Source organism: Chenopodium quinoa, unplaced genomic scaffold (genome assembly GCF_001683475.1).
Source record: "Chenopodium quinoa cultivar QQ74 unplaced genomic scaffold, ASM168347v1, whole genome shotgun sequence".
NCBI classification, from domain to species: Eukaryota; Viridiplantae; Streptophyta; class Magnoliopsida; order Caryophyllales; family Amaranthaceae; genus Chenopodium; species Chenopodium quinoa.
This window is the reverse complement of record NW_018744128.1, coordinates 167,827-188,021: the sequence shown is the minus strand read 5'-3', so window position 1 is coordinate 188,021 and position 20,195 is coordinate 167,827. Positions and strand designations below refer to the sequence as shown.

At 35.3% G+C, this 20,195-nt stretch overlaps 2 protein-coding genes across 6 annotated transcripts; one reads left to right on the top strand and one right to left on the bottom strand.

The window, feature by feature from the left end:
• The first annotated feature begins 1,270 nt into the window (after window positions 1-1,270).
• Window positions 1,271-13,229, top strand: LOC110692670. 5 transcript variants are annotated; one of them, XM_021869703.1, is made up of 23 exons: window positions 1,271-1,491; window positions 1,630-1,705; window positions 1,823-2,047; window positions 2,313-2,443; window positions 2,540-2,611; window positions 2,734-2,868; window positions 3,397-3,515; window positions 3,608-3,901; window positions 5,714-5,801; window positions 5,879-5,984; window positions 6,055-6,168; window positions 7,804-7,967; window positions 8,055-8,169; window positions 8,626-8,850; window positions 8,934-9,121; window positions 9,604-9,771; window positions 9,854-9,959; window positions 10,198-10,335; window positions 10,971-11,126; window positions 11,249-11,449; window positions 12,073-12,267; window positions 12,357-12,428; window positions 12,540-13,229. In XM_021869703.1, the coding sequence occupies exons 2-23, from the start codon at window positions 1,664-1,666 to the stop codon at window positions 12,651-12,653; spliced, it is 3,168 nt and encodes a 1,055-aa protein (XP_021725395.1). In that variant the 5' UTR covers window positions 1,271-1,491; window positions 1,630-1,663; the 3' UTR covers window positions 12,654-13,229. The 5 variants fall into 5 exon arrangements, with proteins under 5 accessions (XP_021725395.1, XP_021725394.1, XP_021725397.1 ...); XM_021869702.1 differs by having other exon boundaries at window positions 1,272-1,491; window positions 1,606-1,705; XM_021869705.1 differs by lacking the exon at window positions 1,823-2,047 and having other exon boundaries at window positions 1,275-1,491.
• A 4,342-nt stretch (window positions 13,230-17,571) lies between these two features.
• LOC110692669 (mitochondrial uncoupling protein 4-like) lies at window positions 17,572-19,296 on the bottom strand. The gene has a single exon (XM_021869701.1). It carries the CDS (start codon window positions 19,004-19,006, stop codon window positions 18,041-18,043), a length of 966 nt encoding a protein of 321 aa, XP_021725393.1. The 5' UTR covers window positions 19,007-19,296; the 3' UTR covers window positions 17,572-18,040.
• Between the last annotated feature and the right edge of the window lie 899 nt (window positions 19,297-20,195).

The window sequence follows — 20,195 nt, the reverse complement described above, 5'->3', positions numbered from 1 at the left end:
CTTTTCATGTCATCATCAACTCATCCCACATTTTCTCATTTTCCTACCTTTTTTTTTCGCTTTTTTTTTTCGTCAATTTTTTTTTTTGGGTAGCACGAAGGATTATTCCGTATTACAAGTAGTATATATCTAGTTTCGTTAGTTAATTCACTAATGCTTAATGCATGTTTATAGTCCTTTGCGTCTAAATGATATTATGTTCATCCGTATGAAATCAAAAATCACTTTTTTTTTTTTTTTTTTTTTTTTTGGGGTTTAATTTTTTTCGGTTTTTACAAATTGCCTATTTAACAATTACTGATTGAAAAAAATAAAATAAAAAAAGGAATTCAACTTAAATTTAATCTTGGTCTTCATAGTTTTTTTGACTAATTTTTCAATATACTAAGGAATAGGTAAGAGTTCCTAACCCACAAGCATTACGAGCAGAAAAATTAGAACTAGTTACCTCAAGGTCACAAATTCAATTCCGAAATAACTAAATTAATTGTTAAAAAAAGTAATCACATTACATTTTGCTAATAAAAACTACTTCGTATTAATCCATGATATAGTAAGCAACATCAAATAATAATTTTAATCCATAAGAGTGAGGGATAGTTCAAGTGGTTAAAACTTCTTTTCTGATTTTGGGTGATCTTGGAATCGATTCTCATCACTTATCCTTGTTTAAACACCAAAAAAAGTCAAATAATAATATTCGCAATTTTTTTAGTTACCACAGTCCACAATATTTGTGTTAAATGGCTATATTACTCATATGTCGTAATACTAGTATAATATGGATCTTTAAAAATAATATTTTGAGTCTTCAAAATATAAAAACAAGAACTGTAATATGGGATGGACTGATGAAGGGAGTAGTACATTCTTTGTTGCCAGTTTTAGCAAGTGGAAAAACATAAAAAAATCAAGAATCAACCCTCATAATAGATCCAAAAGGAGTGTATTAATTTACTCTTTTAGCTGATGACAGCACATGATCAATGTCTTGTTTCTGTATTCCACCACTTTTTTTCTTCTTTTTTCCTTTTCTTTTTCATTTTGGGTTAGAAAAAGGGGCCCTTTTCCACCTCTCTACCCTTTCCTTTTTTATAATTTTTTTGTTTCTTTTTCTTATCAACTCCTTTAACTTTTATTTTTTACATGTGCAAAGTGTAATTAATTAACTCCATATCTCATAAAAATGGAATAAAACTAACATAGAAAGAAATTAAATCAATTTTGATTATAGAAATCTTAGTTAGAGTATATCATTAACGTGTGTAATATTCCTTTATGTACTAAAAGTCTAAAACCACTCTCTCTCTCTCTCTTTTTTTTTTCCTACCAAAAAAATAATAAAAACCACTATTTTAAAGCAACTTCCTTGACTCCTAGGTAAGCCTTTTCAGTGACTTCATTCACACAATCACTCCCATTTTCTCCCTCATTTTTCTCGAATTCTTTCTGGGATTCTTGCTTACAATTGCATTGAACGATAATTTTGAGGTAAGCATTCTTATGCAAAAGTATTTATTTATTTTTTCTATTATTGGATTATTAGAGATTGTTAAATTTGCAATCTTGGGGTTTTTGATGAAATTTTGACATGGGTTTTGTTAGAATTGTGTGAATTTCATGAAATAGGTGTTTGATTTCAAGGCCATTGATACAATTTTACATGGGGGGATTTAAGAATGATGGTCTAAAATGGGTTACTAAGGTAAAAAATCATGAAACCCATGCTTTGTAATTTTATATGATTAATTTTGTTATAAAGTATGAAATGATGATGGGGTTATAGTGTGATTTTTATGAAATTATGTGAATTTTGAATCAGGAAAGTGAATTCAGAAAAATGAATTTTAGGCCTGTAGGGACAGTATCAAATGCTAAACCAGTGACTGTGAGTAGCAGAAATGGGTATGGATCAGTTATGGATTTGGAAAGTGATTCAGATGAGGAGATTAATGGTGGAAATTACTCAGTCGAGTCGTCGTCGCCTGTAGATGACATTTTCAGTAATGGGGTTGAGCAGAAGCGTACTGGTTTTGTAGGTGATAAGGTCTGTGTAATGTTTCTGGCTTGTTGCTGAATATGACTATTTGACTGCTAAATTCTGTGCATTTTGATTCCACATTGGAATGCAGTATGCTGTGACTTTAGCAGTTTCGAGTTCACGGGGCTTGGGGATGGGGGGAGGGTGGGAAACTTGAAATTTGATCCTGTTGTTACGTTTGTCACCCCTTCCTTTTCACTGTTAGTTTTTACTTCAGAGGATTGCATATTGATGAGATGCTGAAACTATTTATCTCTCCATCTATGAGCAGAAAACTGATCGATTTGCTCAAGATTGTTCATCAAGACCTGATACTGCAAATAAGTCAGACATTGTTAGAAACATCCACTCTGATGCATCAGCGATGCTTCCTAATAGAGAACCTTCGCACTCAACCTTAAAGTATGTGCTATGCCCTGAAGACTGTGTTGTTCTTTAAATGGACGGATATGAATGCTGACTTATAGTCTTATACATTGTTCTCCTCTTATTTTACAGGATTTCTGTTGATATGGATGAAGGAAGATCATCTGATTCTTCATCAGCCCGTGTACCTAACTTTCATGCTAGGTATGTTAGTGAATAGATAGTAGCAGCTGTATTTCACTGAGTAGAATATCTGCTTAGCTTCTTAAACATCACTGGATACATTATCCGATGAGTAACAGTATCAATGCTTTCAACTGGTACAGTGGTCTCAGCCCTTGGAATGGCGTGGTTTCCTATGATGCGTGTGTACGACTATGTCTCAGCTCATGGGCCAAGGGTAGTAAAGAAGCCAAATATTTCCTGAATAATGAATGTGCAACACTACGAGATGCATTCAGGTGTGTTCATCTTTGTACATGGCTTGTATTATGGTAGAGTTAGCTTTTTTGAAGTGGTCAAGGCCTCAGAGGGTATTTTTCAACGAGGATTAGGGCTCATATCCCCATAAAGTGCAGTGTTGTGTAGGGTACAGGGGACCACAGGGGGGATCAAGGATTTTCCATGCTTATGATTATGATGTTTACATCCCCTATATGAGTTTCCTAGTGTTTCTCTTTGTCTTCAAAGATGGTTTTCTTCAACCTTATCAATAAGCTAAATTATGAAAGCATGCTCTTCATTGTGAGATATGTTATGGAAATTAAGCATTGCTTTACATTATTTTAAATATGCCTACAAGATGCTCCTGTAGTCCTATATGTCATAGATTGGTTTGGCTTTATAATGTGCTAAATTTAGCCCTTTCTGGTTTCTTTGTCTTCTTTGATGTGATATGAAATGCATTGTATTCATTCTTTAAGCTATAAACTGATAACATAAAGTCGTCCTCTCTTCCCCCACTGACATATCAACTTTTATCTGGCTAGTTTGCGGCATGTACTTCTTCAGTCAGAGGAGGAGATAATGTCAAAAAGATCTTCTGAGCTAGTTAGTGGATCAGCTGCTACTAAACCAAAGAAAACAATAGGAAAAATCAAAGTTCAAGGTATATATGGATTATTGGTAGTGTATTACTAAATGATTCTATATTTTTTTCCTTTGTTTTATTGGTAGCATGAAGTTATTTACCTTGTGCAGTGAGAAAGGTGAAGATGGGTTTAAATCCACCTACCGGCTGTGCTTTTCCACAGATGCAAAAGATGGACCTTGAGAAAATTCAATGTCATGTCTCAAATGTAAAATCAAAACTAGCATTGAAATGGGAAGCTGTACAAAGAGTACAAGCAGCACGTCATATACCAAAAAATGGTTCTCTTTCAAGCAAGAGTTTGGCATATGTGAATGTTGGCGCTCAATATATGAAGGAGATTGGCGTTCTTTTAAAGAGTAGCTTGACTTCTTCCCAGACCACAGCATCCCAAGTTGTGCAAGGTATTATTGTTTCAGTATTGAAATTTTTGCATCCAAATAGCTAAATGTATGGTCTTCCTACTAGCAATTGATGGTCAACTGCTAAAAGATAATTGTCTTATTTACCCAATAGTTTGGTGTGTCTTCTCAAGCATCAAGTCTTCAAATGATTTTACCAGTAGCTCTTCTGGCATTGACTCCTCAGAGCTATGGATATAATAGTAAATGACCATAATGGATTTCTTCTTTAACTTAATTCTTTTCTGACTTTCTCCTAGGCTCCTAGCCAAGGAATTTAAATTTGCTTATCCTCATTGATCTTTCATGTATACAAAAAACTTATGTGTCGCACAAAGAATTGTATATTTTTAATGCTCTTACAACTTTAAATAGTAAAGAAACTAGGAATAGGTTACAGGATCACGGGTCAGAACTCAACACGAAAGAGTGAGTGAGTGCGTGTGGGGGTGGGGGGGGGGGGGAGGGGGGATGAAAGTGATGAAGCCTCTAATGCTCACCATTTTTTCCTTGTTGGTTTTTTTATCTAGAGTATTTCCATTGATACGTGTAGTTATGAGTCTGTTTTCCAAGGACTTATGGACTGTCATTGAAATTCAATGTGCACACATATCTAGTACATTCGTTCGTAGTCTTTAAACTCCAGATAATATGGAATGAGAAATTTGGTTATGTCAGGACCTCAAATTCAGTATTTTGTGTGTTTTATTTACATTTTCTCAATCTCTATGGCATTAGGTACTTATAATCGTTGTAAAAGTTATTATTATAATGATAATTTATAAAATGTATTTTTATATTTTGAATTTATGCATATTACTCTTAGGATTTATTTTAATAATTAGCGTAGGGCCTATATTTAGGGCAGCCTTGGTCATGTGAATAACTTACTACAATTTTGGAATATTGGGATTTATTGGTTAATATGGCACTAAAATTAATTTGACAATCTAATCTTTGTGTAATTTGATGGTCAATTAAAAAAAAAAAAAAAAGTAGTTGAACTATCCGAAATCTATGAGACTTGTCAGCTTTCTGTAACAGGATTTGGCCAATGACAAGAACTTGTATTTTTAGTCTGTTATTAAATTCCTCTGCATCAGTGCAATCTATGTTAATCGGACACGGCTAGTATCGCGAAGTGTCCGTGTCGACACGACACTTCACGGACACGGACACGGGACACGTGTCCGATCCTTCACTGTGCACTCGGACACTTCCATTAAGAGAGGAGAGGAAAAAAGAGAAGAAACATGAAAGAAAAACATATCTTGTTCGAAAACCACCATTAATATAGAGAAGATGGAGAGAAGAAGATTGCCATTTATTCGGAGAATTTACCGAGGAAAGAATTAGAATAAAAAAAATAGGGGTAGACATAATGAAAAATTTAAAACTTTTGTAATATATAATTTATTTATATAAATTTAAGTGACGTATTGACGTGTCCCCGTATCCGTGTCCAAATATCGGACAGAGTCCCCGTGTCCTAAAATTTTGGAACTTGCCGGATCGGACACTTGGACATGTGTCCGTGTCCGACACCCGTTCCCGAGTCCATGTAACATAGAGTGCAATTATCTAGATGTAAGGATTCTTCTGTGCAGTTAGCATGAACTTCAGGCTACATCCTCAAAATTTATCATCTTACATGCGTGGTATGAATTTGAAGTGTGGATGTGTTTACAATTTCCTATATTTATGAAATTTATCTTACTATCAGATTTTAGGTTTCTTTCTCTACCGCGCTTAATCATTGTGTTCATTCCTGAGATGTTTCAGAAGTATAAACTTAATTCATTTGATGATTGGCAGAAACCTACTATTGTTTAGTACGACTGAAAAGCTCTTCTGAAAAAGATGCCGTGCGGATGCAGCCGGGCTCTGGTGAAACTCATATTTTGTATGTATACTTATTTGCTACCTCAACTCTTCTTTGCATGCAACAATATTCTGATTCTATTGATACTGTTGACACAGCTTTCCAGATAGTCTTAGTGATGATCTGAATATCATGGTTATGGACTCAAGAGGCAATCATTGTGGGTGTGTTTTGGCTCAAGTCGCATCAGTCGTGGATGCTAATGTAAGCATCTCTCTCTCTCTCTCTCATTTAAATATATATTGGCGCATATCTTATGAAATGGATGTTGCAGAATGACAAGAGCCACTGGTGGCCAATATATCATGAGCCTGATCATGAACCTATTGGCAAAGTACAGTTATACATCAATTACTCAACAAGTCAGGATGATAATAGCCAACTGAAGGTATTCTGGTTCTCTTTCTATCAATGTTAGCCCCTCTGTCTTTTTCCAGAACTCATTTTTGTTTTACTCTCGAATATTTTCAACCCTTTGATTTCATTGTAGTAGTGAGGGAGTCTTTTATATGTTTTTTCTTAGATATTTGCCTGTTATTCCTTGAGCAGATTAGGTATGTCAGTACCTATAACTCTTTTAATTAAAATTCTAAATGACAACATTATAATAACTTGTTTAAGTCGAATATAATGCAGATGGTGAACTTAATGACGATTGTTTTAGAATTCTGAGGAGACCAGCTTTGCTGAAAGCAGTGGCTAGTAATGATTGTTGTCTCACAGTAATTATTTAATGCGACCACAAGGAATTTTAATTATATTTCCAACCATCTACCCCTTTTCTAAATTTGCCGGTATTGAATCAATTGAACAACTATTTAAGACTTGTGACACTTTTTAAAGATCATTATAGGCTATAGCCATGCTATTGGCCAATGTTATTCTAAAAGGGAAATTGTATCTAGTGGTTTTGGTCAATTGTCCTGTATGGAGCCAAATATTGGCCAATAGGCGATCGTAAGCTTGTAAGATTATGGTGCAGAGCTGAGTATACATTTTTAGACGTACAAGAGATAAGATGAGGAATGAGGTGATAAGAGATAAGGTGGGGGTCACGTCTAGTGATAATAAGAATATAAAATGGAACAAAGTGCAAACAAGACTGACTGGGTTTTGGCATTTTAGGAGAAGGCACTTGCAGTGTTTAGAATATCTAGGCGCACTGGGGTGATAGGTGTCCAGACCCTAGGGTGATGGGCGTCCCAGAGCCTAGGTATGAGGCCCGGTTATTTAAAAAACTGCGAGAAAAAGATTTATGTGCACCTCCCTGTGCCTTGATGTAGTCTCTTGACCCCTAACGACTTGCGCTTTAGCACCTCAGGCACAGTACTTTGTATATCAGGCACTTTTAAGCCTCGTTCAAGAAACATATAATGATCCTCTTGATGGATTGTTAGGGAATGCAAGGTAGATTAGATACTGTATTGTATTTCCCTCTTAATACAAGGGAAAAATTAGCCATAGTCTTGTATTTTCCTCCTAATTGATGGATTGTATTGTCTTTTAAAGTTAATCTATTGATGGACTTGGGAGACGAGGGAGGGTCCTCTTAATGGGTGGAATGATTTATAGTGTTGTCTTTTGAAGGGTTTTAAAGTTATTATGTAGTACCTAGTCTTGATGGATCTTATGGAAGGCATGTGTATAAATTTGAATCAGCGGCGGATTAGAATTTAAGAAGTTGCTCAAAATTAGGATGTCTATTCATCTAGAGTTTTAAGAGATGAGCATTTCTTTCTCTGTCTCTTCGTCCCTATAGCCTCTTTTACTTTGCCTCTTATGGGTGTTTTATTATGATGGATGTTCATTGATACCCTTCTCATAAGCACCCATTTCTGCTGTAATATTGTATGGCTATCATTTTTGTAGTTTAAGGGTAAGTCTGCATTGCATGCATACATCTGGAGCAAGTTAGACCTCGTGTTGGCAGGATTTAACTTGGAGTGGTGTTGTAATATAGTCATGTTATTGGACTTATTATAATTGCATCAATTATTTCATAGAAAATTTTGGTTGTTCCTAGTGTGGTATTGTTGCCGAAACTGTTGCATACGATCTTGTGCTGGAGACTGCAATGAAAGCTCAAAATTTTCAGCAAAGGAACTTGTTACTGCATAATCAGTGGAAGTGGCTTGTGACTGAATTTGCGCGTTTCTATGGTGTGTCAGATGCCTATACTAAGTTGAGGTATGAGTTCTCATTCATTGTATGTTTCCATGCCTTTGTCTTGGATATTCTGCAGATCATCACAAATATTTTTTTGTTGTTATGCAGATATCTTTCATACGTTATGGATGTTGCTACACCAACTGCAGATTGTTTGCTTTTGATTTATGATTTGCTGTCTCCTGTGAAGGTGAAAGACGACATTACTTTGAGTCAACAAGAGGTTAGGCTTTTTTTTTTTTTTTTTTCCTTGATAGAATCATCCTAAAATAGGTGATTATTTATGTCAATGTTGATGCCCAATTGCCCATGCTTGCTAAATACATGCCCTCTCAGATTAGGAGAATTGCTTGTTAGGGTATTACTTTTAGTTTTGTAAATTGTGAATCCAGTTAATGCCACATTTGTTTTCAAAAATCTTAAAGTTACTCTAAACTTTTGCTTGTGTATCTTGAATGGACTATGACTTGTTTTAGTTGCTCGAAAGATAGAGGTTCTGTGGAGGTCAGTTTTTGACTCTTTTCTGTAGAATTTAGAAAGCAGTAAAATTGTGAAGGATTTTTCACCAATAGGAGTTGTTTGGATCACGTGCTGCATCATGCTTCTGTTGCTGTTTTAATTTGTTGATTGTTACTAAAGACATTTGCAACTGATCCCTAATGTTTCAATTATTGATCAGAAACGAATCCTTGGAGTAATGTCTGATAAAGTTGAGAACGTTCTTGCTCTGGTTTTTCAAAACTACAAGTCGTTGGATGAAACATCGCTCTCAGGGTTGGCTGCTGTTTTTCTGTCAGCAACTGGAACTGTCGCTCCTGCAATTGCTCCAGCTATTAAGCTTTATGGCCTTCAACATGATATGCTATCTCCTGAAGCAAGATTAAAATTATGCAAATTCTTTCAGGTGTTATAAATGGAATAATTTGTGTTGGTTTATGTAATTCTACTTTATTCCTTTTCAACAAAATTAATCGTCAATCATCGTAGGTTGCTGCAAAGAAAAGGTCAAGAAGACATTTAGGAGAAATGGATGAATTTGTCTTCAGCAATGAGGGCGCTACAATGGACAATGTGGCATCTACAACTGCTTATCAAAAGATGAAATCTCTTTGTCTGATTGTCAAAAATGAAATTCATACAGACATAGAGATCAATAATCAAAACATTCTTCCCAGGTATCACTACTTTCTTAATGAAGGACCACCCAGGTGTCCTAGTTCATGATTTCCTGAATACTTTTGATTTTCATAATTTATGCATTATTTGTGCTATATCCCATCAGAACTTCGCAGTTAAGCGTGCTTAGGTGAGAGTAGTATTAGGATGGGTGGCCTCCTGTGTTGTACCCCTAAGAAAAAAATCTTGTTATGTTCTTTGATCTTCGTCCGACGGTTCCTTATGACGACGATTCATGTTAGCCGACCTCAAATCATTTTGGGACTAAGGCTATGTTGTTGTTGTATGTATCAATTGTGCTGTATCCTATACCCAAATGAATTTCTATTCAAAATCGTTTACTGGTTATTTTAGCTGCTAGTTTGGTGCAACTCCATTGATGTAAACTAATATCATTCTAGGAAGTGATAATTCAGTTTGCTTGATTTGCCTTCATTTTATGCCTTTCTTCTTTTCTCTCACTGTCACCTTATTATGGCAGTTTCTTGGACCTTCCAAACCTCACTTCATCAATATACAGTGCTGAGCTGTCTGCCAGACTGCGCACCTTTCTTAAGGCGTGCCCTCCTGCTGGGCCTTTGCCTCATGTTACAGATCTTGTTATAACAGTAGCTGACTTTGAAAGAGATCTTGCTCTGTGGAACATTAAGTAAGCCGGTCCTTTCTAGCTTCTGATGTTATGGACGAAATTTGCTTTGTTCCAAGTCTGTTTTTAACACGCTTTATTCCAGCTCTGTCAAAGGTGGAGTTAATGCAAAGGAGTTATTGGGCTCCTATATAAGCAACTGGATTAAGGAGAAGCATGTAACTTTACTTGATTTCTGCAAGACTAGCATGGTATGAACTTATCCCTTTTACCTCCTACTTCATTTTCTATTGTCTATACTGGACATAGGTTTTCTTACTAAAATTCTTGTCAAAATTCATGAATATCTCTGATTATTTACTGTTATATGAGCAACGCCGATAGACACATTGACATTCTTTTGTCAATACTAGAGTTTCTGAAACATTTACACTGCAGATTTAACAATGTTGAAAGTCTTCGTATTGATTGGTTTTGGTGTAATTGCAGGCGAAATGTTCTGATCACAAGGCTCAACAGCTGACATGTCCTTCCATTGATGAAATCTATGATCAGTTGAGGCAGACGTTGAATGAATATGAAATTATTGTTCGTCGTTGGCCAGAATATGCTGTTGTCTTGGAGAGTGTAAGTCCACCTCTGTGATCTTCTTCTCTTGGTGTGGAATTGACTGCGCATGCAGTTCTGGAAATATGGAATTTTTCTTAAGTATAACAATAGCGAGAATCATAGAATATTAACAATATTTTCAGTTTTTTAGTGATTCATGGTTTACATCAGTAAGCTAAATGGTTTGTTCTCCCACCCCGACACGAGGTTTCACCGTATTGGTGAGGCTGGTTTGGTAATTAGTACAATACTCAATAATAAATAGCCTCAGGAACCTATGTGATAATCTCCCCCCCAATTTACGCTGCTATTTGCCTGCCTAATGAATTGCCTCTGGAATCTATGGGAAAATCCTTACCTAAGTCACGCTTCTATTGGCTGCCTAAAGAATAGCGCAATAGCCTAAGGAATCTATGAAGAAATCTTTACCCAATTCATGCTTCTATTGGCTGCCTAATGCAGCCTCCCCTCCCCCTAGATTGGTTCTATCGAGTTTTAGCTAATAGAAATCCCTTTTTACTTCTTTAATATTACCAAGCATGTAGTATGTAGTGTAATTGCTAACACGTCGAGCAAAATCTCATCAAAAGTTTATTTGTGTCTTTGATTAAAATTTCTTTGTCCATTTATATTCTTTTGGGTTTTGCATGCAGGTGATGGCAGATGTTCAAAATGCAGTAGTGGAGGCCCTGGAGAAACAATACGCTGACGTTTTGTCACCATTGAAGGACAATCTTACAAACCTGGGCCTTAAATATGTTCAGAAATTCGCTAAAAGATCTGACAGCTTTTATACAGCACCTGCAGAGGTGAGTGCTGTGAGGAAGAATGTTTTGTTCGTTGGTTAGACTATTAGCATATATAATTGTTTCTTCAGATGTATAATTGTTTGAAAGCAAATAGTGACATATTTCTCCCTACAATTTGTCAGCTGGGAGTTGTTTTGAATTCCATGAGAAGAATGCTTGATGTGCTGCTTCCAAAGGTTGAGGCCCAGCTGAAGACCTGGACTGCTTGCATCAATGATGCTGGAAGTGCTGTTCCTGGAGAGCGTCTTACTGAAGTTACAATAATGCTTAGAAGCAAATTCAGAAACTACATCCAAGCAATTCTTGAGAAGCTAGTGGAAAATGTAAGTGGCGCTAACATAATTTATTACATAACCATTTGCATCTTCCTTTTGACAAATTAAATGAGATGGAAGCATCTTCCCGAAGAAGTCTCCTAAAATTTAGCTTCTTTTGTCACTTAAGCATGCAAGTATGAGTCCTAAGCTATATCCAATGAACTCATATCTCTATAATATAGTATCTTTTTTTTAATATTCTTCTTGACATATTGTAAAATCACTGTAATCAATATAAAATCTTTTTGACGTCATACAAGCATCATCAATGCAGTCATTTTTCATAATAGAATTGCAGGAACACTGAAGCAGCTTTAATTTTTTACAAAACTCCCTTCATATAATCACTCCATTTTTAAAAGTAAATGAGGACCATGAAAATAGTGAAGATGGGAACAGAAGCCCTCTCTAAAAGTCGATTTTGGCACTCCTTTTAAGTGGTGCACAGAAAGTTGTGTTCTCTCACTGTCTGACAGTAGATGTGCACTCCTTGGGCTTGGATACAAAGACATTTGCTTAGATCATTGAAAACAAGACAGAGATGCTTCTGTTATTTCTTTCAGTATATATTCTACGATTCTATACATGAAAATTGGTTCACCTTCTGAAGTTTCTCTCTTGTTTTTCAGACGAGATTGCAAAACTCAACTAAGTGGAAGAAAATAATTCACGATTTTAAAGAAACTTCTGCTGAGTCAGATGTACAAAGCAGAATGCAGCCTCTTCAAGATTTGTTGATAAAAACTATAGAGCATCTCCACTCAATACTCGAAAACCCTGTATTTCTAACAGTTTGCCGAGGCTTCTGGGATAAGATGGGACAGGTTAGACGGCACCCCCCTGGATAAGGTTTCAAACTCCATCTAATTATATTGTATGCTTTAGCTAATATATCTTCCTTTTTGCATCGTAGGAGGTTCTGAATTGTTTGGAGAACAACAAAGAAAACAGGTCCTGGTACAAGGGACTGCGAATTGCTCTACAAGTAAGTCCACCTTTTTTACGGCTTATTATGTTTTGTTCTATACATATCTGAGTAAATGTTTTGTCCTTGACAAGAAAAACTGTCATATTCATAACAAAAATTAAAATGCAGGTGTTAGATGAAACATTTACTTCACGAATGCAGCAGTTGCTTAATTATCGTGTTCCAGACTCAGATCTTGAGCCACCCAGGTGTATAATAGAAGCACATTCCATGCTTCAGTAGGATTGTGTACGCAGCAATGCAGCAGAGGGTATATTTCACTACAAATGAGACCATATACATATTCCTTAAGGCTTTTCTTATTCAATTTGGGGGGTCCGATCCTGATAGGAGTTGAAATCGAAGGGGGTCTGACCGTGTCTACTGCTATCCTAGCCACCATATTTTTTCTGTCTAAGAAGCAGTTCTAGCTCTATAGGTAAATCTAGTATATACGATATTCCAAAAAAAAAAAAAAAAAAAAAAAAAATCTCCAGATTTAGTTTGGTCAGGTGTGTATAGAAACAGCTACTGATTTTTTGTCCATTTTTCGGGTGGGGAGTTTTGTCATTCATCTGAATCTTCCCCATTATTGTTGAAATTACTATAATTCATTGTTGATTCTATATCTATAGAGTTAAGAAAATTCGTGTGTATCAGTGTATGGAATATGTTTAGAAGGTGGGCAAGCAAGAAAGCTGTGATCTGTAGATTTGAGAGTACGTAGCTTAGAAGACTAGGATAATAGTCTACTACTTGCTGCTCCTCCACATATTCTGTTATATTATGAAGAAGCTATGCAATTGAGTATTTCTGAAATATGCTTAACTCTGTTCCGAAATAATACAAGTGCAAAGTATTCTTGTTTACTCGAATCTGATTCGTCTCTTTTATAAATTTTTCTCTGTAGTTATTTAAAATGGAAAAAACCAAAAAAAACTCATGTGTATTTGGGGTTTTTTTTTATCTTTTATTTTTTTGAACAAAGGATATATATACATTTAGCATTTTAGTACTCCCTAATTATTTCTTATTCTATTTTTGTACAATGATATTTCTCCTGCACTATTTTATGGAGTACTATTTTCCCTTACCACGTTGATTTGAAACGAAGGAAGTAATACGTACTAGCAATATTTTTTAGATCATTCCAACTTTACACATTTCTACCATATTTTTGGCGATTTTATCAACTACACTACAAAGTATTTTTCTTTGAATCACTCAACTTACCTCTTCAAACAAGAGTACCAACTACCAAGTAATCAGATATATAAATTAATTAAAAAAAGCAAAAAAAAAATGAAAGAATAGCAACATTAGCAAATACATACTCCAAAATGTTCCAAGTTTACAATCATGGGACATACTTTAATGGGTGGCCTGTGGGTCTTGTGATTTTGTCTGTCATTGTCAGCTTCTGTGAATCTTTCATTACTTGACTATTTGGCACCTTCTGTGATCTCATTTTTTGGCAGCTTCTGTAATTGTTTTACTGTTTTCTTGTTACTTTTTCAATTTTGACATAAGCGTAAAGTTATTACGACTACAGTACATTTTCTTTTATTACATACTCGAATTTAATACATAATATATTTTTACGAGAGATTTTAAATATTAATGATCAAAATTATGCAATAGAAAAATTCTCATATTGCATATAGAACATTAGCACAAATATTAACGATACACGACGAATTTTAAATTCGGGGAAGTCTCTAAGAATTGCCAATGCCCAACAGTGTTATAACACAAGGCAGAGAGAGATGATTAAATTATTGATTATAGAACATTAGCACATATACGAAATCTGTATAGCTGCAATTTTGTTACTGGCCGACCCAACAATAAAATAGCGTATCACTGATTACTGATTAGGTTGGCTGTTAGCAAGAATTTTTATGCCATGATATACTCTGATTGATTCACAATAATGGAGCAACTGCTCATTATGGATTATTATATAATAAAGTGGTGTACCAGTATTATGGACCTAAAAGTGTGAATAACAATGTCATTTCTTTTCTAGGCATCAAAATTCAGTGCACTGCATTATGCTTTAGAATGCCAATTAAGTTGGTAACATGCAACAAAGATCGTGGATCAACCACGTGTACGGTCGCGATCGAGGAATAAAATCAAAAAAATTCAAGTTACATGGCTTGTAACATGTAACTAAGGCATATATTCACATAGGTACAAACTGGGGAAGGGGTGTATAATGAAGGTTCCTGGGATGTCAACTTTTGGAACTTTGGGTTAGTTAGGGTCTTTTGGGTATATGCTAATTTGACTAATACACTAGGAGAATAGAGAACTTGTGGAATCCACATGCCCCTTTTACTTTCATATGTTTGTACTTTACACACTTCCTGTCTCCCTCTAGTCTTAAGGTGGCGTCGAGCCATTTCGAACGTCGGCTTAGAGATGACCAATTGAGTGCATGGCTCGCTTAATGGACAATTAGGGCTTGTTATAAGTATCAGCAGATCACTTATCGACCTGTCATGTCTCATGTTGATTATCATAAACGAATATAACGGTGGTGTAGTGTAGGGCTAAAATTGGGATGACACCACCTCATGACCAACTCTACTATACCCTTTATATTTTCACCCTTGGGCATGCCTTATTGCTCAACTTGAATACGAAAATGTATCTACAACCTATTTAATAAAATTCGAACTTGTTGTTCGGATCAAGTTCGGTTCAAGCCAGTTTTAGGTAATAATTCATTCAATTTAAATTTGAATAATAATTGATTCAAGTTGGTGTAATTCAATCAGTCACTTCTAAGTTCTAACCTTGTATTAATTCCCTAATTGTACAAGAAACTTAATCAAATTTAAATACTTCGTATTAGTTACTTAATGGATTGGAATAAGTCTGAAGTGAATCCCATTCTAGATCACATAACTTCGAGTACAGACAAATAATCCGAATAAGATAACCAAGTACGCCGAGACGAATTTTTATGATTAATAATCAATTGAGAGTGGAATGGACGATGTATCATCTTTACGTGCTAGAACAAGCATAGTAGTTAATCTTATTAACTGGTACTAATTATATAATTGTTGAAGTAGTATAACCTTGTCTTTCCAGCTTTGCAGGAGCAAGTTTGTATGTAAACGGCACTTGACGCAATACACACTGAATTTTATACTCCGTAATTCCTCCAAGTAGCCAAGTAAGGTTGTAACTAGGGAAGAATAAGTCCAAATTAAAGCTAATACCTTTGAATTGCCGACCGTTAATAAAGTCTATTACAATGCTTAAAGTGAATTAAAGTATATAATAATACATCACTATCATAGAAATTGCCTCTAGATAGATGTAAAATATAATCAATTAGGTTGACCAAAGATATTATATGATGATATTCTAGATTGAAGAATTAGTTCATAATCCTATATTATTAGTAGTAGATTAGCATAGCAAGTGGTGATTGTAACTTGTAATTGCTCTCAAATCCTAAGTCTAACACACGTTATGAAGAGACAATTAGGCTAAATCCAAGCATAAAAGGCCAATTATACATTTGACTTTGTTTCGGATAAAATTGTCATGTTTATCTAATCTCTTAAGATTACGACTGTGATAATTTTACAAATTGTTCTATGAATTATAGCTTATTTGGCTATTTTATTCGTCATTACTTAGTGTGAATAAGGATATATTAGAAATTTCATAAATATTTTAGAAAATGTAACAATGATTTTTTTTTTTGTCATTTCAAGATAATATGAAGAACGATAAGAAACAAACTTGTAAAAAGAACGATAGTTAAGACTTGTGCGTATTTGAAAATTTGTTAACTATGTGTCATGATTATGTATTGTTAATAAGAATTGATTTTGAAGGTCTTTTGATATCTTGGAAGTTGGAACAACCATACAATTGGAGTAAATAAGGTTTACCTTACAATTATTTATTTATTTACTTATTTATTGATCTAGATATGTATTTTTTTGATGAAAGGTTATCTTACAAATTGAATTTACCAAGTCTTGAACAAATTTATATTTTGTCCAACTTCATTTGAGAGCGTTGATCCATTCTTATTTGCTACATTTATACAATACGACAACTTGGTTACTTTGTGAATTTATCATCTATCTAGAATTCTAGATGTTGTGCAAAAATGTTTACACTTTGCTCAATTGATTCACACGTAACTAGTACAAAGTATAAAATTCCTACTATTAGTTTAACAACACAATTGAAAAGTACAAGGTATACTATATATATTTTGACATGCATTTTCACTAGTGATATTAAATTAATTGACTTTTCTTCTTTCATTGAACTTTTCGTTGATATATTATAGTGAAATCTTTATTATGTAAAATAAACTATACACACTTTTCTCCAAAGTTGGAACGCTCGAACATTTCCAATACTTTTCTCCGTAGTTTTATTTTGTTGCTACTTTTTTGTGTCACAGGGATGCCCTAAGTTATTTGTATTTACATTGATTAAAATTAAAATACCATAAAATTTATTATTGAGCTGCTTTTTAATCATTTTTTTCTTTATGATTAAATGTTTAATACGACATTCGTAAGATCAATTATTGTATAATCCAATTTTTATTTTTTACTTATGTATGGATGAAATTTAATGGGACTCATTGTATGAATGAGTGTTACATAATTTATCTATAGTACTAATTACTATGCTAACTGCTGAATATAATATCTTCCCTTCCCCTAATTACCTCCCAAATAAGTCAAAATAAAAATCCCTCAAAAAAAAAGTCAATTAAAATCTTCAAAGTCGGACTTTTTTCACTCATCATCTAGGTTGATTCAAGAGGTGACATGAAATTTGAGTCTCTCCCAACGTTTGTAATTGACTTTCCTCCCATTACCTGCAATTGCGTCAGTCTCGCTACCTCCAAAAAGGTTTAAAACTCATAAAGTACATATTACCCTAAGTGAAACGGTCAAATAGTTGAATAGTTCAACATAGTGTGCTCTTTGAAGTAGTTATTATTTACAATATTTCCTACATATTACTCCTTTTTTTTGGTGTTTAGAGAGCCGAATCCTCTAAATTTGGTCTTTATTTTTTAACACCAAAAGAAGAATTTAGGCCATTATTTAAAAATAGATTTTGTATATTAGACCATGTAATATAAAATTGTTTACAACAAGAATTGATTGAATACACAAATTGATTTCAAATAAACATCTCTCCTTTGTCGATCAAACATCTTACACATCAACTTCTCACGCAATCACCAAATTAACCAACAAACAAAATCTTTTTAAATTAAACAAATCCTCCGTATAATAGATCAACACCTAACACAAACATGATATCAAAAAAACATACTCCATTCAAAAAACAAAATCACAAACTCCAATTTTTAATCATACTAGTTGAAACATCTCGAGAACATACGCAACGAATATTACAATTTCAACACACTGAATACGAAATTACCAACTTACCCCCCAAACAGCTGTTAAACACTGTACCAAATCACACTCCTATAATCCCCAAGTTCAAGGAACCCCCAACAAAAACATTAAATGTACCATTTAACTTTCCTAATTATCTTCGTCATCATCATTAATTAAATTACCATTTTACCCTTTTATTATTTTCTAATTTTGAAATAATTAGAAATCTTTGAGGAGTTTACGGACTTGTTCCAAAGTAACGAAAAGCACAACAGTAAATGGGCCCTGCCTAGAAATGGTAGGAATGAACCCTTTGTAAAGAGCCATGATCCCCTCAGATCGGACGGTCTTCAACGCACAATCAAGAGCACCATTATACGGCGCCGTTTCACCACTAGCAACTTTCATATTCATAACCCTTGTTTTAATCACATCCACCGGATTCGAAACCACCGCCGCCACAAACCCCGCCGCAAAACTAGCCGTTACGTGGGTCCCAAGCCCGTCCTTCATCACCCCACGATCAATTATCGACTCCTTGATCTGATCGTACGACGCTAATTGCGACGCAGTTACGAGCATGGCGCGGTTCACCGTAAGGCTTGAACCGCGCCACAGAGAAGTGATTCCTTCGTCTTTTACCATTCTTTGGATTGCTTCGACGACGCTTTTGTAGTTCCGGCGTTGCGACGGTGGGAGGCGGCCGTCGGCTTGCATGCGGACCATGGCGACGTCGGCGGGGTTACCGACGGCTGCGCCGATTCCGCCTGCGACGAGACCGGCGGCGATTTTACGACCGAGAGTGAGGGATCCGGTTTGTGGGTCGGTCCATTTGGTTTTGAGGATTTCGTAGAGGCCCATTCGGGTGGTGGAGTAGAGGGTTTGTCGGAGTACGGTAGCGGAAACGCCGGAAAACATGGCGGCGACGCCTTCTTGTTGGACGATACGGACGCCGACGCCGATAGGGCCGACGCGAGGGGGTGGGGGTTGGGTGGGGAGGGTGATTGTGTGGGGCACGGAAGACGGGTGGAAGGCGAGAGCGGGACGGAGGGCGGTGGTTGTGGTGGGGGCGATAGCGGGTTCGCCTTGAAGTTGCATTCGGACTTTGATAAGGTCGAGAGGGTGGGTTGAACATCCAGCGATAATGGATGCGATTCCACCCTCTACGAATCCTTTCACTCCCATGATTTTATTTGGTTAGCACAAAAAAGAATTAGATTGGTTGGTTTATAATCAAAGAATCGGCTAAAATTAGAGAAGACGAATTGAGGAGAGTAGATTTTATTATTAATGAGACCAGTTGGAATTGGAGATCATCTCACTGGAGACGAGGAGATGGGAATGGAGGCCGAAAGCTATAGAAGAGTAATGAGGAACGTGAGACCTGTGAGACATATGAATTCAGGGTTTGCGTTTGAAAACAAGACTAAAAATGATGTGTGATATTTGCTGATTTTTAAGAGACTATTTATAGGTGATTTTGGGAAAGAAGGAAGGGAGGTGGGAAATAGGAAAGGTTGGCTTTAACGCGATGAAACGGGTGGGGCTAGGGTACGATTATTCTAATATGGTTGCCTCCAATATACGCGGAATATTGCCAATGAATTGCCACCTCGACTTTTCTTTGCCCTATATTACCCCTCTACAAAGAAATTTTAACCTTGTGGTTTTGAAAATATTTTGTAAGAATATAATCGGAATGGAATATATGTGCCTTTGGTTGGCTGTTATTAACTCGTTACAAAATTTTTTGGTTGACACGATTATATAACTTGAGCTAGCCTCAACTTGGTGAATTAGATGTTACGGAGTACTTTTTTTATTCTGCTACTCTCTTGTCCAAGCGATTTACAAGATAATAAGTAGTTAAATAAAAGATGAATGTTATACACAATATAAAGCTACATGCCTGCATGTATCAAGTTGAAGGTATAGATTTTGGGTTTTTTCTTATTTTTGTGGGGAATTATTGAAAAATTACTATTTCTATTTTAAAATTATTGGTACCATATTTGAGCTAAGTGATACAAAGAAAGTAATTGAAGTATGAAGATTATATTCATATACTTATGGAATTGATACTATAAATAAAAAAGGTAAATTTTCATACTTAACTATTGTAGCACAAGGCATTGAATACCTTCCTCTATGAGCTTTGCATACCTTAATCATTTTAGTATGTACAACTGTACAAGTACATAATATACATATATTCATACACATAATTTTATTTTATTTTTTTTATTTTTATTTTTTTTTTAAGTTGGCATTTTGGCAACTATGCCATTGATGATAGATTTTTTGGGCTTCTTAATATGCCCAAAATGGGTCGACTTTTTTGGGCTAAGCTCGGCCCGATGTGATCACCGCTACC